We start from the raw sequence: 27,789 nt of genomic DNA, 5'->3' as shown, positions 1-27,789 counted from the left end.
GAAGGCCCAGAATGACCTCCTAAACATCTCATGTCCCACACCTCCGGGGTCTTGTCTGGGTATCCCTCCACCTCGTACACCATTCTTGGATTGCGGGCTTTCATCGCCTGAAGTTGTTTCAGGAGCAGACCGTACGACTCCTCCCAGTCACCGTATACCATCTTTAGAGCCAGCTGCTTAGCCCTCCAGGCCTTTCCATAGTTGACATTGTACTCAAATATCATGCTTATGTAATCCTGAAGCTATGACGCGGACTGCGTCGGCTGCTTGGCGATGGCATGTTTCAAACGCTGGCGGATGAAGCTGGACGTCAGCTGCCGGTGATGACCTTCTATGCGGTCTCTCCCGCATTTGTGCGATCCTACGCAGCTAACGATCTTTCATCGAACGTCCGGGTTGCGCTTCCTGGCACACACCTTCCAGGGACAGCCTTGCTCCCTGTTCTCACACCACACCACGGATCGCTTTTTTTGTCTGACTTCCGGACTATGTAAGGCTGATAGTGTCGCACTGCATACTCCTGCGGCCATATCTTCATGTCTAGCATTGAGCTGAACACCAGCCCTGGATATATTAAAGGCTTGGACCTTGGATTTATCTTCTCTTCTTCCAATGTCTGAGGCCTTGGCACCGCCACTTCCTCCGTATCATACATATCTTCCTCCGTCACAACTGCTAGGTCAGCGCCTGTCAAATCTCTAAACTCGTGTGTGCTCATGTCTCTCTGGGCCTTAAGAGAAGAGGGGCCTGCCGCCGGCAGCAAGCTCCCAATGGGCCGCCGCTTCCGTGGGGAACACCCGGAGAAGCCGACGAGGTTGGGTGAACCGCGAGTGTGGCTCTATGGAGGGGATGACTTGGTTTCGAGGGGGAGGTGGGTGGGCCGAGCGGAGCTCAAATGGACAAATTCAAAGGAGTCCTAAAAAGGACACATCACCCGACAGCATGTGGCATGACCAGCCTATCTGACATGACATGCCTAACTCTAAGGCGGCATCATAAACAGCCTAACATGCCAAGTTCATGGGCGGTTCATGGCACTATAACGTCAAGTTAAAAGGCGAGGGTGGTGGTGTTATGCCACACCATACACAAGGGCGTACTTACAACGTCCAGACGCAAAAAAGGAAGGCGTCATGGACTGGACACACCATATTGGTTGACGTATTCATATTCATAAGCAGACGCCCACCACTTAGGCGTTTCATCCTTACATAAGAACATCTGAGCTGGAACGTGGATGTACTGAGATGACGGTTCTGGCCATTACAAGCAATTCAGATATTCTAATAGGTGTGACGCTTTACAATGTGGCGCGTCAGGCCGGTGCCACGCTGGTGGCGTGACCGACGACCGGGGCTGGTCAAAGGCGCCTTGGCGTGCAGCACTGGTCAAAGGCGCCTTGGCGTGGAGCACGGCAACGTGCAAGAGGCAGGCGTGAAGAAGGGGGGGGGGGGGGGGGGGCAATATAAGGCGGCCCAGGGTCATCTAGTACAGATTATACGCCGATAGGCGGATCACACGCGGAGCAGCATGCAACAGGGCGCTACTGGGCGTACAGACCCCGCCCAATGACGGTGACCCCGGGTGCAACCTCCACCCATCATGAACCGCCCAGCCGGGACACCGCGTGCAAGCCATCCACCTTTGTGACATATAGTTATATTTTATATGTTACATGTATGAATGGTCAAACTTTCTCTCAAAACGAAAGGATCAAACGCGGGCGAAGGGAGCACAGCGCAAGTTTTTAAAGGCAGTCTTCAAGAAAGAAAATACATGGTGCAACATCCAAGAGACAGGATTCGTCTGCCACAATTATGACGAAAGTCACAACAATTATTTGTTGAATCTCATTCTCTAGGAGTCATGTCTCGGTTTCGAAATTGGACATGTTACCGTTGGTTCATTCATGCTGCCCAGCTAAACCAACAAAATCAGACTATGTCAATACCGGCAGGAAAACAGAGCTGCAACCCCAGCTTCCTACTTTATCTACACGAACACGATACAAGCTAGCGGACCCGTTCTGCTACATAAGGTTATATTCACAGGAGATATTAACTAGGGAGACACTACTTGCTCATTAGTCTACAAAATGTGATTCGCATCCCTCAGAACCACGGGTGCCACGTCGGATCCATCATGCACAGGTTCCTCGAAGATAGCGCCGATTCCACCAGTTCTGTAACGCCTCTTTGGACAGACTGGGGCGGTTCTGTTGTGCTCTCCTCCTGAAAAATCAAGAGAATGGTCAGAGATCGCACAACTTAAATGCTATCTGCAAAAGATCAAGCGCCACGCAAACATCATCTTCAAGAAACTGCATACCTCATCAGCAAGATAATGTGGTGATATGGATTTGATACGGTTGATGACGTGATCCACATTGTGTATAACCTTTTGCTGGAAATCCAATGGATTGATCATTCCAGCGGCAACTGGAACAGACGGAATGCCAAGCGGCCTTCTCCATGACCAAGATAACAGCTCGTCGCGGAAAAACATAGCCAAATGATGCCATATGTGTTGGGTTTGCTGAAAATCATAATAGCAGCAATTTCAACATGTGGCGCATGCAATAAAACTAAATAGATGCACCCTATAATGAATCTTCAAGCAGAATCGGTACCAAGATAAGATCCTATCTTAGTCTTAGAGAATATATCCTACAAGAATCACCTATGCTGGGTGGAAATACTCACTTTAGGTGAAACCACAGACTGGGCAGCAGAACACATGGCAGAAACGATGAGACCTTCAACGCCAAAATTTGAGAAGAAAGCTTGCATGTTGCGTGTCAGCCTAAATGGAACTAGCTCACTGAACTCGATCAATCCATTTGGATCATAAGCTGCAAAAAAAAAATCAAATGTGAGTGATCATCAAGTTCCACATGCCATATTTACATAGATTGATTATTGACCCTCAAAAAGAAGGATTAATGATCATCAAGAAGAATACCTGGATGGAAGTCAGTCTGGAAGATCTTCCCGGTATTTTTCGCAAACAGAATTTTATTAGGAGCCCTGCCACCAATCTGCAACATGTATGACATGAAGCAGGACAGAGCCACTTGGATTGCAAACTGTTTCTTGAAAGTCCAAAGGTGGTTGCCAGTTGGCAGAATCTTGTGCATGTACTGGGAGAAGATATTATCATTTACAATACTTTTAGTAATTTCATTGTATGCTTGCAAACGCAGTTCCACCACTTGTTCAGGAGAAACCTGCCCTGAGATGGCTTGATTTAGCTGCTCTTTAAAAATTGTTATAGGTGAATCAGCTTCTCTGTTATGCCGTGCACAGTTGATTTCATAAACCTCAAGGAAAGTGCTGTACATCAAATCATCCTCTACCATCCGAACCTGAATAATAAAAATTGCAATGTCAAGACATGTTCATTACATACTACCTTGAACCTAAAAGTTCAGGATAACAGACTATTATCAGGTAAAGAATAGGGCAGAACCAGGGGGTTAGTTCACCTGAGACCAAACAGGAATAATTATCGGGGTATGGATAGCAAGATGGCGACGTCTAGACTCCTTGTGTTTGTCAAACATTTTGTTTAGCACACGGAAAAGCTGCAGCATTCTTTCATCACTCCGAGCATTCGGAGTCAATGATGTCTGAACAATAAAATGGCGCTGTGAACCATCAGAACCAATAAGTGTCAGGCGCCGAAAGCTACTACCATGTCTCCGGACAATTGGTATATCAGGTCCAACTCTGTCCAACTTGACAGTGTGGTCAGGTGCAACCTCCTGCAAAAGAAATGCAAAGTGAGATAATACAAACAATAACCAGTGTGGCGAGTAGTACACAGTCAAGAACTGGTGGGTAGCATAAAACTTTCAAAAGAATGTGGAGCATTATCTTCATCTGACACCGATCATGAGTGAAATAGTTCAAAAGAATAAGGACCGACCTGATCTGTAAAATACTGCCCCGGGAGTTCTACGTCAACAACATGAAAATCCCTAAGTACTTTACTTTCTTCCTCTAGCTTTAATACAGCAGGAAATCTGTCCTCAACATTACTCTGCAGAATATTCTTCCAGTGCTTCAATCTCTCAGTAAGTTCAGCAAGGGTTGATGGAAATGTAGTAGCACTATCTGGGTCAAGGTCACGCTCAAAATCTTGCTTGTACTCCTTGACAAAATCAACATGTTTGTTAACAGCATCTTGTGAAAAGCAAGCCCTGCACACACCAGAAAGCTCCTTCTTGAGAGATTGCGGAACCTCGCCTGTGGTTGCAGTTGGATACTTGTAGCAGCGATGAAGCAGTGCATTAACCACAGCAAGAAGTCTTTCCTCAGGAAGAGTAACAAATCTTGATCCAATTTCAGACAGTAAAAGCTGAAACAAGCATGAAATAACATTATATTATAAACCTTCATTATAGACGAACTATATTGTACATAAGCATCACAGCTTTCTGCCGATTTTAAAGGGTGCCATTGTTTAACAAATTTCCTTAAAAATGTGCAAACAGCCTAAAACTATTTACTCTACAATTATAGAGCAGTTGGTGGTTTAGAAATAATATATCACCTCTACCACGCTTTTGAGATATGTACATTAGTTCTTACCTCAAGTTCGTTGGCTAGATTGGTATGCTTGCTCCTAAGAGCTTCCATGATATCCTTTGCAGCATCAAAGGCACTTGCTGCGGAAGTGACCCAACCAAGTCCATTGTTACGTCTTAGTGCATTTTGTGAACCCTCTGCACCTGTTGAGCTCTGTTGACCTTGATCATGACTGGTACTTGTACCACCTTCAACCGTAGATCTGTCCACCTCTTGTCCTTGGAGGTTGCCCCCCTCATGAGAACCTGTAGCACCACCTGACTGGGCGGCCTGATGAACCTGGTTGTCAGAAGTCAAATTACCACCCGCACTGCTGTTATTTGCAGCATTGTTTGCCAACATGGCTTGTTGCATACGCTGCTGAGCCAACATATTTCTTCCCATTTCAGTTTTAGTAGCAACATCACGCCGCTCCATCAAGTATGTACGAAGCCAATAATACAAGGCCTGCATGAACAACTTTCAGATGTCATCCAGAGGCAAGAATATGCATTTTTTTAGTCCAAGAAGTTCAATAACAAGAAAGTTAAAGCATTGATTTTACCTGTGGATAAACTTGAGCTATCTTCAGCAAAACCAATTTGCAGTGTTGAGCTTCATTTCTCTGTAATGATAGCAACAATTGGGGGATCCAAGAAAGCCAAACCCAATGGGGCAGCTGCTCAAGATATTTATCTAAAGCCCTTCCGACTGGTTCATTTTGCGTATCAAAGCTGAGAAGATAGAGAATTCGAGCTAGATGGCTCCTTGAGTTCGAAACTCCATATTTAACGCCTTGGAAAAAACAACTTGCGGCATACTCAAGCCAAACCTCTTCTTGTGTTTCTTTGAAAATCTGCATAAAGGCAAACAATCATAATTACTCAATAAATCTGGACGGGCATTGTTAACAAAGAGGATCATAGCCATACCATGTCACAATAATTTCCCCAGCTAATCCACCCTTTTGGCAAATGCTTAAAAAGGGTGATTGCATTTGAATACGCAACATTTGCATTCTCGCAGTCATTCATTTTCAACATGAAGTCGCCTTTCAGACGAAATATTTCTGCTTTATTTTTCACAGGGAAAAATTCCAAATTGGTATTATTGATCAAGTTAAGACCACTGACTAGTTCGCCTTTCATATCTAAGTATGCCTTAGCTTGTTCGCATATCTTCACAAATGCTTCCTGCAAGCAGATCAGAACGCAAACTAGTAAAATAGACATTGGATGAGTGTGCAGTAATACAAATTTTTAATGGTAGAGACAGTCACCTGGACTTCCATTGTAGCATGCCCATACATCTTATCAAGTATAGTAACACAAACATCAGGAAGACCATGCTTGCGAGTGATGTGAGCAAGCTTGTTCACATTCCAAGCCTTGTCTCGGTAACCAAGATGATGAAGTTGAGGATTTGTTTGGCCAAAATCCTTGAACGCATCTATTACCGAATTGTACATTTCATTCCTCCATTGGAGCAGGTCATACCAAATAGTCGTATTGTCCCAATCATTAGGAGTCCTAAGTCTCCATGTCTCAAGGATATCCTTGAGATCAGCAAATGAATTCTGGTGATTTGAACTGGCACCGGAGTTCCCCGAAGCTGGTTTATTCCCATTTGCAATGTCAAGAAGTATTTTAGAGGATTCTTTCACTTCAACCAACTGCTGAAACTGCTGCAGCAGAGGCATTCGGGACTGCACAGACATCTCAGGCAACTGCCACCACTGTTCTAGTGCGAGTTCAACACCTTTGCTAACGAGGTTCTCAGCTTCTCCAACACCATTAGTACCTTTGTCATGAAGAGTGAAAAATGCTTGAATCAGACGTAACTTTGGTGTCTCTTCTACTTGAGCTTTCGGAATTACATGCTCCTTCATATATGTCCAGTCAGGCGCCTTCCAGAGGCAATCCAAAAGAATCTCATAATTCTCCACACCTTTTCCAAAATCAGCCAATACTTCCCACTGGCCTAACTGAGTTGCACAAGACAACCACTGTTCTTCCCACAGACACATTTCAGCTTTTGGGACAGTATTATTGTATGTGCCCTGAGTTGCTTTGATCATTGCCTGGTAAAAGAGGGTTTGCGCCTGCTGCCAATATCCATGCTGGACAAGTGATAGCCCAGCTCTAGTTTCTGCAGTGATTGATCTTCTCTTCCATAATCCATACCTCATGTCATCTTCATTCAGAAGCCTGTATAACTCGGCCAGTGACTCGGAGCATTTAGCCTCATTCATAAGCAGCATGTGACTCTCAAGTAATGCGATTGAAGTGTGCCAGGCATTGCAAGTTTTTCCAATATATTTGATAAGCTCGCTCGGCATGCGTGGTTGAGGGTGGCTCAAATGAAGACCTTCAAGAAGTGCTTGGGCTACATTAGGCCTGCATCCCTGCTGCCTCTTATGGTAGTCTTTTGAGAGAAGTGCAATTATTGGCTTGGCTAGCGCAACTTGTTCATCTTTCTGTAAAGTAACCCAAACAATTGGGAAGACAAGAACCCACAAATGATACGCAACATTGGGATCAGCAAAAGCAAGTTCTTTCAATGGAGCCATGACATCTGCCACCTGCATAAATTACAGATAACAAAGGAATTAGTTCTTAACATGGATTACATTCAAGACAAAGATTTCTTGCAAGCGAAACTGGCAAAAGGGTTAAATAAAAATATAGCCCCATCCAGATTAGCCTGCCTCTATGAAAGTTTAGAATGGTATTTACCACAAGCTTGCTTGCTTCATTTAAGAACTGAGAATGCCTCGTCGTAAGAGAATCAAATGACAGGGAAGTGCCATCCAAGCTTTCATGAGCGTCAGGAACCTGCTGTGGCATGATAATGCGATCTGGAACTGGACCCACTATCGTAAGCGGGGTAAGTCGAGCAGAATTTGAGGCAAGAGAAATTGGTTCATTTTCAACTAATATAGCTAAAATGAGATCCAAGCCTTGCTTCAACCAGAAAACATCACTCACTGCTTCCCAGTCCTGAGTCTGTATTATAAATTGCAATCTAGCAAATAACGTCTTTCCCACGTAGTCATGGTAAAGCCTGAAGAACCGCTTCCTCATTTCTGGATCTTTAGCCCTAAATCCAAGCATGTATTGTCTCTCAACCTTATGAAAATACTCTTGCCTGGAAGCCAATGGATATCTGCACAAACAAATAAATATCAAATAGAAACCAAAAACTACTAATAAAAACTTGCTGCATAGAGATGTTCTTACTTGGTAGAATCACCACAAAGTGAATAAAGAAGCTGCAGATACTTTGCATCCCATTCTTCTTGTGCGGATGAGGAGAAACTTTTCCTGTCAACCACTGATAACTTCTGAAGATAAGTTACTATATCTTTTGGGTTAAGAGAACTAACAGAGCCAGCTGATGAAACAAGTCTGTAGTCATCCTCAATCCAAGCTTTTATCATGTCTAGTATGCATAGAAGAACACTGGAATCAGTGCCTCTCTCTGAAAGAAGTGTTTGAAGTATTTGTCCCATATTTCGTCTGTACTCAGAAGAGCCCATCACCCTCTCACTTATGAGCTTTAGGACAGTCTTCATGTTGCATATGACAGTAGAATCCACAGTAGGGCGCGAGCTAACTGCTGAATCCATTTCAGGCCTCTGTCCCTAAAAGTATTGCAATGTCAATTGCCAAGGTGAATCAAGCAAGTGTTCACTGAGTCTTATCAGAAAAATTGTGCATGGAATAGGAACCATACAACATAGTTAAACAATAATAACAAATAGCAGGTTTGGTCATTAAATGGGTAATCCTAATTCTAATTCTGACGTAAAAAGTTGTAGGTCATAGGAAAAAAATAACCAAAAGAAAACTAAGGGACAAAGTGGAAGCTGAGACTGAAACGGACTATAGCGTTGACATTTAAGGGTAGAGTGACAACTAGTCAATCATGTACTAAGCTCCGCCTGGGTTTCTTACTCCCCCTTGTATTTTTGGGTCAAACTTTGTGACATACAACGTGCGCTTTGTGACATACAACGTGCGCTTTGTGACATACAACGTATATTTTGTTTCTGTTAGTCAAATCTACGGTCAAAATTGGGCACAAAATACTAAGGGGGGCAATAAACCCGGACGGAGGTAGTACATGGGTACACGATGCGACAAAGTTTGCTGGACAACTAATTTAAAGTGACCTGTGTTTCACCCTGGATAAGTTATCTTGATGTCACTGTTTATTCAGTTCACCAAATATAATTAATCAATAATAAGGTTTGCTACAGCCATACAAGTAAAAGATAAGTGAGATCCAAGGATAAGAGATCAAAAATGCAGATTGCTTGCACCAAAATATGTTAGCGTATTAGTGCATTAAGGTAAGTTAAAAAACATAACAAAATTAAGTCAACATACTTGTCGGGCATGGTTGCCAGCAGAAGATCCCATATCCCGTGCAAGACGTTGCAGGACACGAAGAAGCAGCACAATAAATGGATCAATGAAATTCTTTTGTACTTCTGCAAGTGCATTGAGGACGAACAGTGCAAAGCTTATTATAGAGTTAGCATTGCTAGCTTCGAGTGTTATCTGTGGAGTTGTCACAGCAGCAAGATGCTTCTGAATGAGATCTTGAACCCTTTGATACAACATTTTTATATCCTGCGGTGTCGTAGCCGCTTCAAGTGGAAAAGCGCTGAATACCATCTTTAGCAAGGAACAAAGGGACTTTCCAGCATCCAGCATTTTGTTATTGAAGCAAGGTTCCAGTATCTAAGCACAAGAGTTCACAGAACATATCAAAGATTAGAAACATCTGTGTAGACCCCCTCAAAAATAGGAATCTAAGGAAGACCTTGTCAAGAGAGGAGACATAATTCTGGAGTAACTTACTTGAGAAATATGATTGATGTTATTCCGAATGAAGAGGCGGGGTTGTTTTTCCAGGACTTTGTTCATAACATCAAGACCCTGTGCAAGCGCCGTTGCAGGGTCCTTTGACTGGGAGGGTGTCAGATTCCCAAGCAGCTTCTCGAGATAATTGAATTTAACATTGGCATTGGGCCAGACTTCCAAAGCTTGTGTCAGCAAATCAAGAGCTTGCTTGTACATTGAACTAGATTCTTTTTCCTTGGGTTCAATCACCAGTGACACCTATTCTCCAAATCAATGAATTTATATGAGTATCCACTACTTCAAACCAAATATAAAATGCGACGTGGACATGCTGATTGTTTAGGAGAGTGCTATATGACAAAAGAGCAATGAGCCAGCTAATCCACAGCTCCCCTTAAGGGGAGAAAGCACAGGTTATCAAGTTGTGATATACGCCGCAAGTATACAACACCACAAAACAAGAGGTATACCTTAGAAACATGCATGTATTTTGAAAGAAAAATATTATTTTAACGCACACAATCTACTGATGCAGTGTGTTATTTAAAACAAAAGGCGTAAAACTAAAAAAGATAATTACCCTTATAAGGAAAGTAATAATCATCTCTTCCATTGCAGCATTGGGTTTATATTCCTCATCCGGTTGCCCAGAAGATCCTGGTGTTTCAATATTAGGTATGGATGCCCCACCAGGTGACATCACAGGAAGAGGTTGTAAGCCTGGCTCAACCTTTACCCTCTTACTCAGATCATCAGCAAACATGGGAACATCTGAAGAGCGTTTTGGATCACCACCAATAACAGTAGGGCTAAGCATATCAACGATCTGATTCTGGCTCTCACTTTCCTGCACAACTTTCATTTCACTCTGCCTCTGTCTCTCCCACGCCACTACCAATCCAGCAAGTTCGATTGCAAGACGTCGGTTTTCAGCAGTTGTGTTGTATGGTAATCCAAGACGGCTAAGAGAGTTAACCATCTGGGGAACAAAATGTGCTCTGCAACTATAGAACAGTTCTGCATGGCGAACAATTAGCTGGAATATGTGAATCATGTTGGGAATAGAATGGCCTTCCTCCACAAGGATTTTCTTCGTGTATCTGATCCATATTGGCATGCGAGTATCCCCAGGAGGGAGTCTTCTAGGCAGAGCAGGCATAAGGATATCAAGAGCTTGCTTCACTAGCAACTTATTTTCTGGTTGGCATGTCCGTAATAGAGCAATAAAAACCTGGGCAATATAACAGGTCAGACTGGCTTGCTGGATAAGCTGGTAACAATGCACAGTTGTTACAGGAGAAATTTATGTTAACCTACCTGTAGAATTATCTTTTCAGGGGCTTGATATGCCTCTAAGAAATGGCACACGTTCACAAAGGCCCACTGTTTGCTGGAATTGTCTTCACGTTTAAGATGGTTCCAGCCAAACTTTATGAGTTCCTTTCGATGGTGAACAAGGTCATTCTGAAGATACTTCAGAAGTAATGTGGCAAGCTGAAGGAGTTCTATTCTTAAAGGCTCGTCATATTCAGCACTGACCTAGACACATGAAAAAAAATCCCATTACCCTCATGAAGAGAAAAAGACCAGGCATGTATTAAGGAGTGGACTATAGTTCACCTCTTCCGGAGGATCAAGAAGCTTGTCAACAATAATTTTAACTATAGAAGGATCAACAACTTCCCAACTTTGTCCGTTTTGGAAAGAATGAGCTAGCATTGGAAGAATGAGTATCTGCATAGCAACAACCAAATGATCTTGCCCATACTGTTTTAGTTGGAATATGTTCAGAAAGTGAGTCAGAATAGTTTTCTTCAAATTTGGAGCATATCCTTCAGCAACCTAAATGCAACATGTAAATGTGTAAGAAATGGTAAGCACTCAGAAAATACAAGCGAACAACTTGCACGAATTAGAAACAAGAAATGGGGTTACCTCTATGACATAAAATTCCTTCAGAAAGCTATAATCTATTCGGCTTCGGTACAAGAATATTGATAGCATATCAAAGAGTGCACTAACTTCAGTACGATCGTGCCTTAAGTAATTCAGGAAGCATTTTATGAGCCGTTTGCTTTCCATCACCTGGTCAGAAAGCAAATATATTTAAAAAAAACAAGATCTGGATAGAATGTGGAAATCTGCAATATGCTAAGGGATCAAAGTAACTCACAATATTTACCACAGCATTAATAAGTTGCAAAAGAGTAAATTTTGTCTTGCAACAGGAACTCAAGTACCAAACTTCAATTATGAGCAAGTATGTGCATAGGAGTGAATAAGCACTCAGTGCAAGAGGAAGTATGTGCATCGGAGTGAATAAGCTCAGTGCGCGATTTTTTGGCTCTGGGGAGCATATGCTCCCTAATGAACAGTAAAATCAAAATAAATAGTAAATAAATTTCAAAAATTCTGAATTTTTTTGTAGATGTTCATATTAGTGTAGCAAGTGTGCTTGACAATTTTCATGCCATATGGGATAGCAGTGCTTCGTCGGTGAAAAAAACAAAAATACGTGTAACATTTGGCGTTCAACTTGTTTTTTCTTTCACAGGTCAAAATGCTTAAGTTTTTCCCCTGGAAATTTGCACGTACCATTTGGGCGCGACAATGAACACATCTTTTTTTTTCAAAAAAAAAATGACATTTGTAAAATCCATTTTTGGCACGCAGGAGCATGTGCTCCCTAGAGCCAAAATGGATTTCTGCAGTGCAGCAGAGTATTCAGATAATGCAGAAACCAGAAAAAAATATCCATGTGATAGTACTAATTGCTTAGGAAGTTAGGATTGTCAAACTGCGCCACTGGTAGGGTACTAAAGTAGAATTTCAGAAGGATCTGTGGAGCACAAAAATTGCCAGAAGTTTGAAGCGTTATTAAAACCTTTAGAGTCCGACAGATTTTTTTTCTTGTGCCATAAATTGATGTTGCAAAAAGAGAGGCCAAAACTGAAGTAACGAACATCTGAAAACAAAAAAAAAATCGAAAAAAGAGTCCAACTTGATAGCCAAATATGGTCTGATACACAGAAAGCTGACACAAGCAAAGCAAAATGCAGGAAATGAAATATAAGTAATGCACAAAACAGAAAATTAAGAAAGGTTAAAACAGGAAAGGCAGCGGTCAAAATATCAAAGATGTTGTACATGACCAGTGTATAAAGGCATCAGGAGTAAGTGGAAAGAGAAAACACCTACCTGGGGTAAACTTAATTCCTGCTCATTCTGCAGGCGAGCAATTCTTGCAGGTGATTTCCAAGCAAGCAACAATGTGTCGAAGACATCCCTGTTGTCACGGAGCCACTCGGGCATCAATTTCACAAGGGTCGAGATAAGTTCTAATCCATTGAAATAACTATCTGAACCAATAACCATGTTTGATGAAGATTGGACAGTAAAACTATTGGTTGTGGCTCCAGCTCCTTCATCCTTTACCGAGGACAACAACTGATTACCAGGTCCCGAAGATGGTAGTTGAGCAGCACCTGCTTCAGTCTGAGAGTTAAACTGTGAAAAGGCACTAGCAAGTATCTTTTGAGGTGACTTCGCAAGTTCATCCCGTAATTCCCCAGTATCAGAGCAGATTATGTACATAAACCTGTATTTTCAAAAAGGAAGAATTAATCAATTTTTGGACGTGATAAATATAATTACCCCTATGTTAATCATAGGAGCAAGAGGTGCATTTCAAAGAGGATAAAGCCACAGGACCAAAGGCTGTTCACATATGTATATCTCACAATATAACTTTGAAGGGGAAAATAAGATGTCAGCAGATAACGACAATCTAATGGAAGAATGATTCTGGGGATGCTATTTTTTACCAACCTATTATTTCAATCACCTGGTCGGTGTCTAATTTCAGAGATGTGTTGCAAAAAATGTGCATTGCACTTGCAGAATGCCTAAAGTAATTCCCTCTGGATTATGAAGGTACAGTGGTAAAGTACAGTTTTGAAAACACGTGTAAAAATGAATCCATAATAACCCAAAAAATCGCTTCTGGATTAAGCCAGCTAAAAGTCCTTTAAGTTAACTATAATCTACCCAAGTTTGGTAGAGTAGTACTCCCTCCGTCCCATAATGTAAGACGCTTTTTGACTCTAGTGTAGTGTCAAAAAACATCTTATATTATGGGACGGAGGGAGTAGCATATAACCACAAACTGCATTCAGTACTAAACTGTGCTTTTGAAGCTTCCCATTATTGCACAAAGTAGTACTATTCATACATCATCGATAAACGCATGATCTGGTAAAGTGTCTACCTTCTGAAATACTTCTGATGACTTAACCGAGCAAGAAAATAGTCCACAGCCTCCACAGCATAGCGGTTCAAAAACTTGGAGAGTGGAGCACGGTAAGGGCTGTTGATTTCACTATAAAATTGGTCTTCAGGAAGTGCGCTCTCCAAATCTATTACCAAGGTGACAAGGTCATCCAAGAACTTGCTCGCTGCCGCGGGGAGAAGGTGAAAAAGCTCAATCATAGCTGCCCAAGCAAAGAAAAAACATTACGTAAGACCATATACAACTACCAAGCAAAAGAAAGTTAGAAATGAGGACAACATGATTTTGCCAGACAATACAAGGATGGCTTCACATTGGATCACTATTTTTAAATGAATCATATATTTCCCAATGAAGATTATAATCATCTATGTCTAAGTAGGTTCATGTAAAATATGTCACAACTAACAAAGTTAGTGAAGTCTTGGTTTATAAATGTAGAGTGGCATGTAATCCCTTCCCACACACAATATCCTATTTGAGAGAAATAGAATACATGATGAATAGCAAAATATGTCACCTGCAGCTATTTTTGGTTCATCTCCAGTTTTCCAAGATTTTTGACTCTGGGCAAGCTTCTCTGGCTCCAGCCATTTTTTCAAGTGATCCAATAACTTTGCACCCAAAGTTACATTGAACCAATTTGACAGTAATTCAAGCAGACGGGCCAATCCTTGGAGTAACGGCATGGTGAGACTCCTTGTCTGTGCTAAGTTAACTAAGATGGGCCTTAAGCTACTCTGTAAAAGATCTTTTGGCATCCTCTGTTGCTGAACAACCTGTAAATGCAATTACAAGTGAGAACATAACACATGGAAAACTTTTTTTTTATGTTGAAATAGTTATTAGTAAAGCAGAGATTAACAAACAAAAGGGTAACAATTAGCAAATATTCTAATTTCCATCGCAAAGTGTCAATATAACAAAACATAAGTGCAGATAAACATTACCTGACGAAGTCCCTCCTTGGCAACATTGACAATTTCAGTTGTCCTACATGTCAGAGACTTGAAAAACATTGAGATGATCTTTGCCCGCAATTCACTGTGAATTGGAGCTTTCAGATCTCCCCAAGCCATCGCAGTACAGAGCAGTTCAATGCATGCAGTTCTTAGTTTATTCCATGTCATGACTATTTTGGCATTCATCAGCTTGGTGACCCATACTGTTTCATCAGCCTCCGCAATTTGCAGTGCTTCTTGCAAAAAATTGACGAGCTCAGGCGACAACTTCAGAAGAGGTGGTCTTAGTGCTAGACAGAAGTTCAGGGCTGTAACAGTACCCACCTGTGACAAAAAGAAAAGAAAAGAAATCTATCAACTGATATTGTCAAAAGTTTAGTCTGGGTGAGTAAAAGGTTAGGAATCCAAGGAAACCTGTTGCTCAACGTTCTTTGAACGCAGAGGTCGTGAAATCAGAGGTTGAAGCAATGGTAGATACAAAGGCTCAAGCAATTCAGAGACTTCACTGCCAGTCCTACTTGCAAGCAGTGATAAGCATGCCTGCACATTCTTTCTCACAACAATTGAAGCATTGGGGTTAAACAGCTCGAAAGCAAGAAACTCAACAACTCCCTGGAAACTTTGTCTGCGGGGTTCACTGTTTGCTTCATCTGCGTTGTTTACTACCCGTAACACTTGTGTTAGGACATGGTTTGTCTCCTCCTGCTCTTTGTTTGCATGCACTGGAAGCCTCTTAAGAACATATATAAGTCCACGTACAACTCTGACCTGAAAGATACATAGGGTTTCCACAGACACTTTACCAACCAATGCTCCAAGGCCTATTACACCACCCATCTGAGCTTGCCACGTGCTACCATAACAACAGTGCAATAAACGGGGCAATAGTTCCTCAAACACGGCAACCCGCACACTCGGGGGAGGAGAATATACTGGATTCAAAGATGGACTAGAAACGAGCATAGGAGTGCTTGGGCCTCCTCTTAGCACACCAGTGTGTTTCATCCGTGCGAGAAAGATTAGTGTCTCAGCAAAAGTATTCAAAGCAAATAGAGCAGCTTTTGCATGTTGACGGTTTTCACTAGATAGAACTTCAACTAATGCATCCAAAAATATTAAAGGGTCCAACTCCCGGAGATTAGATGATGTGGTGCTTCTTGGTCTAGACCCCATGGTGATGCTAGATGACAGGGACGAACCAATAGGCTGCCCAAATCCAGATTGATTGGAGGATGACGAATCAACATGGAAAAGTATAGCAAAATGCCGGCATATATCAACAACAAAGTCATCCTTCTCATCTTGAAGACTGGTATCAGCTTTAGCGGCGATGATAGCTACAAGCAAAACCTTGAAAACAGATTTTTCTGCCAATAATTGTGTCTTTGTCTTGACACCTAAATCTCCCTAAATACAGATAAAATAAAGGGAAGCATCAGTACGAAACAATAAGATTGCTAGAACACAGAGGCCAAGAAAAAAACTATGGTTCCAAGTCCAGAATCAATTACCACTAATCTATGAAATCATTTTGCTTTGGACATGGATCACTAAAACTTAAGGGCTAACTGATCAACAGATCTGCAAATAAGAATCTAAAAGATCTATATGCATAGAATTGCAAGTGTGACGACACCTGATTAAACACCTAGTTGCAGTTAGCTACAATCAGAAGTGCAGATATTGCATGCAACCCAAAAATCACGTGTGCCAACTTGGCAATGATAAAGGCCCAGTATAATCCAAAGACTGAAGATGGTTAGTTTAGTAGAAATTACTAATTCAAAATGATAATTATTAATAGTGGCTTTTAGTTTAGTAGTCCCTCCTTCCCATATTAATTGTCGCTCAAACGGATGTATCTAGCATTGAAATACTTCTAGATACAACCATTTGAGGGACAATTAATATGGGATAGAGGGAGTAGTACCACATTGGCTTTCATTTACAAAGAGGTTACCAGGTAAATAAAAGCCAACTGTTAGTTCCACAAACAAACAATCATCTGCAAAGATATATCAAGTAACTCCAAATGAACACCAAGTCAAAATAAACCTGACTATACATTTTAGCAACTTTGGTAACAGGTAACCATGGGGAATGTACAAATAAGGATATCATATTCCGTAAGAGAAAAAAGGTCTGATTAAACAACACTTCAACCCATTCTCTTTAACTTGTGCTCGATACTGATCCAGTCCTTAATATAATGAACTGAGGGTATCATTTATGACACGTGTCACAACAATATTGGCATATGGTAGATCCAAATACTTGTGTGCATCTTAGGGTCAGAATTTTAAGATGTAGACTCATGCATTCTAAAGGACATCAAAAGGAGAAAGGGGGGAGTACATAACAATATTTAATGCTAGTGCTCAATAGTATACACAGGATGTCTTGAGGGGAGTCTTAAATAGTATACCAACCTTCATATCTGAAGCATCGTTGCGACGCCTTGAGGGATCTAATGAAGAAATGAGCAGATGCCCAAGAACGCCAGAGCTCACACCCTCCGCAGGTACATTTTCCCTCAAATTTAACAAAGAGTTCAAGCATACTCGAATAAACTGAAGAGCCTGTTTCCTGTAGAAAGCTTCCATACCATTACCTTGCATAACAGCACCAACAGCAAAATGTATGCATCTGTCCAGAGGAACTAAAAATGGTGTTGCAGGCTCAAAAGTCAGAACTAAACGAAGTCCATGTTCCGGATTTTCTTTGCATTCAAGTGCTAGGGGCTCCTTCAGAAATCGCCTGTTTCGACCGCCTAGCTTACCTAAAAGTTCCAAGGACTTTGTACCCCATTTGTAGGGAAGGGGCCTTAAGTGAGACCATAAAGCAAGAATGACCTCAGACATTAAACTGGCCATGCTAGGTTCCAGAAAATCAGGATTTAGGCTATCAATCCAAAATTCAAGTGTACAAAGAGCTAAGCTCACAAGATCATCATTCCCTTTCAGAGCAAGAACAAGAGGTTTCATCAAACGAGGAATGTGAGGTAGCAACGAACTCAAACGGGCAGGTAATATCAGGCAAAGCTCCAGAATCAAGTCCCGCATATCTGCAGTTGTTGGCCCGTCAAGCATCGAGAGTAACAAATTGAGGCAAGGTTGAAGAGATGGAATAAGATCACGCATCAACGAATCAAATTTAGCACTGTTCAATGCACGGAACATGCTACGGAGAAGGTGCATGTAACCAAGAGGTTTCTCAACTTCAGTGGCACTCTTCATGCAAACTTCCATTATTACTGGCACATGTGGCTGAAGAGTGCGTTCGCAGCTTTCTGGAGCCTTTGCGGCAGCAATAAACAAGAAGCGAAAGAGTTGCAAGACAAGCTTTGCTGCAGGTGAATCTGGTTGTTTCAGAGCATCAAGCTTCGAGCTAACAAGGAAATTAATCAATACATCTGTGAAGGGCCGAAGAACCTTTGGAGCTTGCAGAAGGGAAGAAAATATGTGTAAAAGCTGGTTGTTGGTTATCATGCAATCAAAGAGGTCCGGCATGCAGAAGGAAAACATATCCATGATATCACGAGCTTCCATTATAGCTAGCATTTGTGAAAAACATTGCAGTATGTCCCTCTCCTCATCTTTCTCCTTAAATAGAGCTAAACAGTGAACACCAGATTTTAGAACACCTGAAGTCTTCCGCACCTAGAATAGATGGTCAAGATTTATTACAAAAACTCGAATCAAACCAAGAGGAGAAAAGGCTCGGACAGAGTGATGTACCTCATCCTCCCGCAGTCCCCTGAAGGGTTGAACTGACAAATTAGCAGATTGCTGATTCTGTTGCTGCACAACACATGATAGGATATAAGAACTCAAGGACTAGAGCACAAAGAAAGTGACAAGCGGACAAATTTACTACTCCCTCCGTCCCAAAATGTAAGACCATTTTTGACACTTCTTACATTTTGGGACGGAGGGAGTATTTAGCAATTCAGAGAGTCCATAATACCTGTGGGCGTGGCCAATGAGCATGGGTTATACTCCAAATTATTGTCTTCATTCCTGGTGTGTTCAATATGAAAATTCATAGTTCAGACGTGTAGCCACAAGATGCATGTCATCGCTTAAAAACTTTGAATGGTGTGAATACTGTATATCAAAATGCATACCCATTACGAGTGTCCTTATCAGACTTTTGTAATCATTAACCTCCTTCGTATATTCCAAGGGTGGTTGCAAATTCAACACAGTCTGCAATAGATGTCAAAATGGTTTAATAAACAACAACAAAAAAGCAGCAGCTGTATCAGATTTAGGCATGGATCCCTAATTATGTTTCATGGTGCTTGGTCAGATTCAGCTGCATCACATAAAACACACCTGCAATGGGACTTCGAGCTTCATTCTCAAATTTGGACGTTCCTTCCCTTCCTCAACTTCTTCAAGCAACTACAGAGAACAAGAGAAAGGTAACATAATATAAAACACTAAATGGAAATGACGCAGTAATAATGGGTGCTTGAAAGCCAATTTATGTACTATGGCTCAAAAGTAGATCATGAGATACGCATATTAGTAAGCACAACATGAATCTACCATTACATTTTCAGTTCTCATGTATAAAGAAGCTGAAATTGAAGTAAATGATAGCTACCTTTCATTGTTGTTCATACTAGAAATCTTAAGAACTGATATGTTCTGTTGCAGGACAAGATGGAAATATGTAAAACATGTATATACAAAAGAGACAGGGCACCCAGCCAATCACACAAAGCTACATGACACTTAAAAGAAACCTTATCTTCTTAGCCAGAGTGAGCAGACCCTTAGGTCAACCCTACAGTTGATGATTGGGCCTTAACAATTAGGAGTACTAACAACATTATTCCCCATGCTTTTCCTACCTCATCACCTGCTTTTGTGGATATTTAACAGGCAAAGTAAAGCATGCCGCCAAACAGAAACGTATCGTGTGGATAGGCAATGACGGCAGGGAGAATATATCATGCCGGTAACTAGCAGGGGAAGGCATAAGGATAGTTGGGGGAGATCTTATGCTAGCTACTTTACTGCAACACACCAAGGCCTGCACTTTGGCCTTGGAAATTCCGAATGGATAGTAGATTTCTGCTAGAATAAGACTGAAAAACACTGATAATATGAATCTTCTGTTGTGTATATAGTCGTATACTTATGCAACCGCCGTCCCATATTTCAGTGCTAGATACATTCGTTTGAGCGACAGTTGATATGGGATGGAACAAATGCATACCAAAAAATTAGAGGGACCAAGACTACCAACGCAATCCTACACACATTTGCATTAGAAATTCACACAGCTAGCTCGTACTACATTCCATACAGACCCTGCAGGGATTCAGCTGAGCAGAACTGCCACATTGTTTTGGAACATAGAAGCATTAGAAAATATTGCCTATGTTTTATAGCTGTGTACTGTAGTTCTGCAGTTTGAATTATTGCAATATCTAACCAATGTGGCCATGTGTGTATAATGTGCCAATGGATTGAAGAAAGATTCTGAAGTTTCCATATACCTGAGGAATCGTGCGCTTCAGTGTCCTAAATTTCCCAACAAATGCATCCAATATGCGCCCCTGGTAATTGGCCAATCAGGAGTATTTGTTAAAGAAAAAGTAATCTTTCATGTGTACATTATGAACAAACAATTCTTACCAACAATACTCGTGCTTCATCCATGCTTTGCTGGTCAACACCTTTTTCATATATGGGCTCCACCTAGAGTGGTACCAGAAAAATTAGCGGTTTACAAACGCTATTTTCACTAAAACTACTGTTTAGCTTTATGGTTATGAATGAATATTGAATTACAGAAGGAAAAACTCAACAACAAAAGTAATGTACAAATCACTAGAATTATCTCGGCACTCTGGAAAATCACGGCGACCCCAGGGCACCAGGACAACTAAGTGCATAGGGTCATCTTCGGCGAGAGTTAGACAGTGCAAATACAAACAATAAATGATACCAAGTACTTTATTTAATAAATATACCATTTTGGTAGGAAGTTAGGAGACATAGCATCCAAGGTTACCTAATGTAAAATGTAAGGTACATAATATAGGATAAGCATATTTGGAGAAGAGAAGAGAAAAGAAAAAGGAATGGGAAAAGCAATAACACAAAAATGTAGCAGGAGTGATTGCTTGGACCATCTGGCGATGTTAGGGATAGCTCTTGATTTTTTACGTATGCATTTTCCCTCCCAGCAGGCCACCGCCACAGAACACAGAACCATAGGTAGAGAGGAGACTCGATGATAGAGATGATCGTTGGCAGGCAACCATCGTATCCTGACATCATCATCATCATAGGCCAGCAAAGCCATGATCGAGATCGAGATCGAGCTCAAGTTAAAGGTCTATGTTCAAGGATTTTTTTAAAGATCTGCTATCGTGGAACGGATGTGACGGTGGCAGTGACTTCACTCGCTTCCTCCCCTATCCCCCTCTTATCCCCTCCTTTCCACTCCTTCCAAACACCCACCTAAGTCCAGCTGGCCTGATTAAGCCCACTGACGCCTGCCTCCAGCAGCCAATATGATTTGAAATCCTTGGTAAATGTCATTTTTTGTACTAAAGAAAGGAAGAATAGTAAGCATACCAGATTAAGCATTAGGCGGGCAGACGTCGTATGAATTACGAGAGTTAACGAAGAATCATGCATATTCCGAGAGAACAAATAGATGATCCGTGACAACTGCACAAAAGTGAAGTTACTGCTTTAGTATAAACATCCCCAAAACTCGGTCATGAATATAGTAGAACAAAGCAAAAGTCTGCTCTCGTAGATACTTGCATAATCTTTGCTGAATAAGGAAAATTACAGTATCAGTGTTACAGCTAGCAAAAGAAACATCTGACAAAGCACCTAATCAATCAAACAACTAGCTGCCTAAGCCTTTATATTGATGGTGTTTACAATGAGCAAATAAGATAGTGTTCTCCCTCTAAAATCTATGGAACTGCAGAAATTATGGGTGTGTTTGATTTTAAGCCCAAGTCTACCAAACCAAATTCTACCTGGCCAAAATTTTGGCCATGGTTTCTCATGCCCATGATTTGGCCAATGTCAGCAAGAAAAATAAACTAAAATAGGCAAAGGAGCAAGGCATGTCAAAATATTGGTAAGCATCCAAACAATGACCAAAAATTAGGCCATACCCAAAAAGTAGGTAACGCATGTTTTGGACATAAGCCGGACATACCCTCTGACTGAGCAGTGCCAAATTTGTGATCTTGTGAAATAAATAAATATTTTAACATAACAAGATTGACATGCTAGAGTTAAAGAATAAGATCAACCAGCGGAAGGGAAAGGTCTCCTCGAACATAATGCACCAACTCTGCAAGAAGGGTATAAGCAAGCGGCCTTAATGTCTCGATACAAACTCGCCCTGTGCCAACCAAAACCCTGGAAGACAAGCAATCAAGAGTTAAAACTTGTCTGAAACTAAGAATAAAGCATGACACGCAAAAAAGCAAGCAATCAAGTGCTCCAATATCCATAACAGGGCATAAATGGCATAAGATCACCATGTACCCAGTTGAGTTATAACACAGCAACCGTAAGAAAAGAAGGATAAGGTCAGCGTAACACGTAGTGCCTCATTGACAGCTCAGTGGATATGGTATTGCTCTGCTTACAGTTTTACAGCGATTGTCTACAAACTAAAATTGAGGAGTTCAAACCAATCCAAATCAAGGAGAGGGATGATTTTTTATAATTCCTTAGTTTCCAACTGCTTTGAATTATCCTTGTCTTCAATGAAAAGGAGTTTATGTGACCTTGTTTATTTGGACTATATCTAGAAATATTCAGCCCTCTAAATGTAACTTCGAAAGAAACAGCGAAAGAAACAGGTGGTCATGAGTTATGACATCAGATCAATAGCTAGCTAGCACACCGCATGGTAAACCATCTTGCCTCCGCATTTAAAAATCATGGAACAAAATATGGTAGTGAGCATTCAAGAAGTGAAATGGTTTATGTACCTTTCATCAAGAAGTGTGTCAATCAAGGGAAACAGCCCACGCCTGTATTCAGTGTTGAGAACTTGCTTCAGCCCAACTAGCAGCTCCTGGAATTACATAAATGGAAGTGTTTTAAAATAATGCATGATGCAGCACCTAACTAAGGGAGTTTGCAAAGCATAGTAACCTTTCTTATGGAGACTGAGTCTGCGGGGCATGTAACAAGCAATTTCACAATACTGCTGCATATACTGTTCTCATATGGCTTTATATAATCTGCGTTGCTTTTTAGCAGGTACGTCAGGAACGACAATGTCTGCAGCACAAACCATCAATCAGTTAAGAACTCCGCAGGCAAGGCAACAGAAGTATAGTGAACTAAGCCCTACCTTGACTTGTGCACCCTTTAACTCAACAAAGGGCGTCTTCAGGTGAGGCGGCACCTTGTCTGGCCCGTTCTCAGCAATTGCTTCCACCATGAGTGGCAATAAGAACGGGATATTTGTCTGCACCAGCTTAGCATACAACTGAAAGAGGAACATCACCACAAGAGGGCTCTCGGTAACTATCTTGAAAGACTGTGCGCTTGGATTGAGTTGTCCACCACTTGGCACTGCCAACATGCCTGGGCCATCGGCAGTGGGGTCCAAATGCTGATTGGACACGGGAGGAACGACATTGGCACTGGCATTGGGGTTATCGAAGAAATGCTTGACGGTAAATTTGAAGTTGCGGTATATTGCAACAACAAAATCAAGAAATGGCTGGACCTCCGCCTCAACAGTAGGGCGGAAGTTGCGGAGAAGGTCAAATACGATTCTAATGGCAAGAAGGGCATTGTCCTCATTGTCCTGTGTTAGCACACGGAGAGAGAGCTTGAGAAGATCCTGCACAAAGGGTCGCAGCACCTCACTGTGCGGAAGCCGGTTGAGGATCTCGATCACCACATTGCGCAGCTTGTGCTCAGCATTTTCGGTGGCCTGTGGTGAGGTGTAGGTGCTCAGGATGGCTGAGAAGGCCCTGAAGTAGCAACGAAGGAAGTTGAGGTAATCCGGAGTATGTGTCATCTCCAGGCTGTCCCGAACTTCCATCACGAGCTGCAGCCGGACTTGCACAGCTGCAAAATAGTCAAACGGATGATTAGGCATCGGACCATTGAGCCAAAAGAGTCACCAACTCCAGTGAAAGTATTATGGCTTTCAAAATTTGCAACTTGGGATTGAACAAAAAGTGTCCTTTACTCCTTTATGGTGAATTTCGACAGGAAACTGGAGAGCAGGCCGTTTGACAAAATTCTACGATGGAGAACTACATGCTAGATTAATTAAAAAAACATGGTTCGGTTCCAGGCAGCGGAAACCTGACACTACAAAATTGTACATTGGGGAGCAATATACCTCTAATTAATCCACACCGTGTAAAGAAGATACAGACTTAATACAACAGAAGGGGAATGCGGAGATTCAGTAAGGTAAACAGGACTGCAAGAGCGACAGTCTAACTGCAGACAAACAAAAAAGGTAGCGAAGAAACAATGGGCGGGTAAACTACAGACGATCCACCGCACCCGGGCGAAATAGCGAGCGCGTCCCGCAAGCACGGCTGCAAAATTGACGCGGCGGCCGGCGCATATACGAAAAAAAAAAACAGATAACCAGGGCATGGGGGGAGGGGAACGCGGGGGCGTACGTAGGTCGGGCTCGAAGAGCTTCTGCGAGTGCATCTCCATGTTGGAGCTATTGATGGGCGCCATGGCGGCCCCAGCCCCGCTCGGAGGACGCGCGGGCCACAAACCCTACCGCGCCAGGGCTTAGGGTTTTGGAGATCTGCGCCGCCCGGAGGGGGACGCCGCCGCCGACGGATGGGCGGGGAGGGTGGGGAACGGCGGAGGAGGATGCGCGTTCGATCTTTCCGGCACGGGGCGAGTCGCGCCTCCCGTTTCAGAGCTGACCTCGCGCTCGCGGGCAAGCTGAGGGTTTGAGGGAGGGGGGAGGGAGGGGAGAGAGATGGGGACGAAGGGAGAGAGCGATGGTTTTAATTAGGGAAGGGTGGTCTTGCGTTTGGGGCTCGGGTGGGTTGGCTTGGGTTCGGTCCCGCTGGTTCGGTCGGGCTCGTGGCTTCGGAAAGAAGGAAGCCGGTCAACGCCCCCTCCAAAAGAAGGAACTCTGAAGTTCTGCAGTTCTCTCATTCTGCATTTGTCTAGTATTCATCTAGATCGGGTTCGCGGGTGCAAGGGTGCCGGTCTCAACATTTTACCGAAGCATGTAAGAGTAACTCTAGCAGACCCTGCAAAACGTCCGGCCCGCAAAAATTCCGGCGAGTATGCGGGCTTGGGCCAATTTTGTGGCTAGAACAGAGCCCGCATACTCGCCCGGCCCGCAAAAATTTTTGCCGCAGCCCGCAAACCGCACGCCCCGAGCACTATAAATGCGGTTCCGCGACCCTTTTGCGGGTCCAAACCCTATCCCCCGCCGCCGCGAGCCACCCGATTCCCCTTTCTCCTCTCCCAATTTCTCGTCGTCGGCGACCCTCCGCCCCGCCTCCAGCCCCATGTGGGGGCGAATGTGGAGCTCCGGACACGGCTCCGGCAGCAGATCCGGCCGTGAGAGGGACCCGGAGCGCGAGCGGCGCGTCCGGTCCGACGGGGCGAGGAAGCGCGGTGCGCGGAAGTGGACCAATTGCGGGCTTTCGCCGCCGGCGAGCTTCGACCGCCGCGAGACGGTGGAGTACGACCGTCGGCGCGCGTCGTTCTCCTCCGCGCGTTCTTCGTACGCCGGATCCTCCTCCTCCGCCGCCGCAGGCTTCCTCCCCGTGAAGAGGGAGTGGTCGGACGAGGAGGAGGAGCCGGAGCCGCCGGCGCCGTTCGCTCGGCCGGTGGAGGAGCCCGAAGAGCCCGCTCCGCTCGGCCGCCGCGGAGTCGTCGGGCCCGAGGACTACGTCGCAGAGTTCGACGCCGTCGCCGCCGCCAACGCCGAGCGGAGCGTGCGCGAGGAGGAGGAGCGTCGGCGCCACGCCGAGGAGCTCGAAGCCCTCGAGTGGCGGCAGGCGGTCGCCGAGAACGTCGTCGTCAAGAGAAGGCTGACGAGTGGCGCCGCATGAAGGAAATATGCCCTAGAGGCAATAATAAAGTTATTATTTATTTCCTTATATCATGATAAATGTTTATTATTCATGCTAGAATTGTATTAACCGGAAACATAATACTTGTGTGAATACATAGACAAACAGAGTGTCACTAGTATGCCTCTACTTGACTAGCTCGTTGATCAAAGATGATTATGTTTCCTAGCCATAGACATGAGTTGTCATTTGATTAACGGGATCACATCATTAGGAGAATGATGTGATTGACTTGACCCATTCCGTTAGCTTAGCACTCGATCGTTTAGTATGTTGCTATTGCTTTCTTCATGACTTATACATGTTCCTATGACTATGAGATTATGCAACTCCCGTTTACCGGAGGAACACTTTGTGTGCTACCAAACGTCACAACGTAACTGGGTGATTATAAAGGTGATCTACAGGTGTCTTCAAAGGTACTTGTTGGGTTGGCGTATTTCGAGATTAGGATTTGTCACTCCGATTGTCAGAGAGGTATCTCTGGGCCCTCTCGGTAATGCACATCACTTAAGCCATGTAAGCATTGCAACTAATGAGTTAGTTGTGGGATGATGTATTACGGAACGAGTAAAGAGACTTGCCGGTAACGAGATTGAACTAGGTATTGAGATACCAACGATCGAATCTCGGGCAAGTAACATACCGATGACAAAGGGAACAACGTATGTTGTTATGCGGTCTGACCGATAAAGATCTTCGTAGAATATGTGGGAGCCAATATGAGCATCCAGGTTCCGCTATTGGTTATTGACCGGAGACGTGTCTCGGTCATGTCTACATAGTTCTCGAACCCGTAGGGTCCGCACGCTTAATGTTTCGATGACAGTTATATTATGAGTTTATATGTTTCGATGTACCGAAGGTTGTTCGGAGTCCCGGATGTGATCACGGACATGACGAGGAGTCTCGAAATGGTCAAGACATGAAGATTGATATATTGGATGACTATATTCGGGCACCGGAATGGTTCCGGGGGTTATCGGATATATACCGGAGTACCGGGGGGTTACCGGAACCCCCCCGGAGGCTATTGGGCCTCATGGGCCCAATTGGTAGAAGAGGAAAGGCGGCCAAGGGGCAGCCGCGCACCCCTCCCCCCAGGTCTGAATTGGACAAGGAGGGGGGGCGTTGCCCCCCCTTTCCTTTCCCCCTCTTTCCTTCCCTCTCCTCTCCTAGTCCAACAAGGAAGGGAGGGAGTCCTACTCCCGGTGGGAGTAGGAATCCTCCTGGCGCGCCTCCTCCTGGCCGGCCGCACCTCCCCCCTTGCTCCTTTATATACGGGGGCAGGGGGCACCCTAGACATAACAATTGATCTCTTGATCTCTTAGTCGTGTGCGATGCCCCCCTCCACCATAATCCACCTCGATAATATCGTAGCGGTGCTTAGGCGAAGCCTTGCGTCGGTAGAACATCATCATCGTCACCACGCCGTCATGCTGACGGAACTCTCCCTCAAAGCTCGGCTGGATCGGAGTTCGAGGGACGTCATCAAGCTGAACGTGTGCTGAACTCGGAGGTGCCGTGCGTTCGGTACTTGACCGGTCGGATCGTGAAGACGTACGACTACATCAACCGCGTTGTGCTAACGCTTCCGCTTTCGGTCTACGAGGGTACGTGGACAACACTCTTCCCTCTCGTTGCTATGCATCACCATGATCCTGTGTGTGCGTAGGAAATTTTTTGAAATTACTATGTTCCCCAACAGTGGCATCAGAGCCTGGTTTTATGCGTTGATGTTATATGCACGAGTAGAACACAAGTGAGTTGTGGGCGATATAAGTCATACCGCTTACCAGCATGTCATACTTTGTTCGACGGTATTGTTGGATGAAGCGGCCCGGACCGACATTACGCGTACGCTTACGCGAGACTGGTTCTACCGACGTGCTTTGCACACAGGTGGCTGGCGGGTGTCAGTTTCTCCAACTTTAGTTGAACCGAGTGTGGCTACGCTCGGTCCTTGCGAAGGTTAAAACAACACCAACTTGACAAACTATCGTTGTGGTTT

General features: G+C 43.5%; 1 protein-coding gene across 1 annotated transcript; it reads right to left on the bottom strand.

Moving 5' to 3' along the window:
- Positions 1–1,815: 1,815 nt before the first annotated feature.
- Positions 1,816–24,639, bottom strand: LOC109733533 (uncharacterized). Its single transcript, XM_073508084.1, has 36 exons — positions 24,348–24,639; positions 23,048–23,775; positions 22,846–22,974; positions 22,680–22,765; positions 21,990–22,098; positions 21,289–21,384; positions 20,341–20,403; positions 20,202–20,261; positions 19,027–19,095; positions 18,816–18,897; positions 18,656–18,708; positions 18,427–18,489; positions 17,119–18,348; positions 15,104–16,096; positions 14,678–15,013; positions 14,248–14,506; positions 13,707–13,929; positions 12,638–13,037; positions 11,375–11,524; positions 11,060–11,281; positions 10,757–10,978; positions 10,020–10,670; positions 9,437–9,697; positions 8,960–9,316; positions 7,808–8,211; positions 7,304–7,733; positions 5,848–7,149; positions 5,501–5,761; positions 5,134–5,424; positions 4,593–5,036; positions 3,928–4,359; positions 3,485–3,763; positions 2,962–3,364; positions 2,703–2,851; positions 2,329–2,535; positions 1,816–2,231 (listed from the first exon to the last, which is right to left on the bottom strand). Exons 1-36 carry the CDS (start codon positions 24,409–24,411, stop codon positions 2,112–2,114), a joined length of 11,628 nt encoding a protein of 3,875 aa, XP_073364185.1. The 5' UTR covers positions 24,412–24,639; the 3' UTR covers positions 1,816–2,111.
- Between the last annotated feature and the right edge of the window lie 3,150 nt (positions 24,640–27,789).

The sequence above is a fragment of the Aegilops tauschii genome, chromosome 2 (genome assembly GCF_002575655.3).
Source record: "Aegilops tauschii subsp. strangulata cultivar AL8/78 chromosome 2, Aet v6.0, whole genome shotgun sequence".
NCBI classification, from domain to species: Eukaryota; Viridiplantae; Streptophyta; class Magnoliopsida; order Poales; family Poaceae; genus Aegilops; species Aegilops tauschii.
The sequence above is the reverse complement of the archived record's forward strand: the minus strand, read 5'-3'. Positions and strand labels throughout refer to the sequence as shown.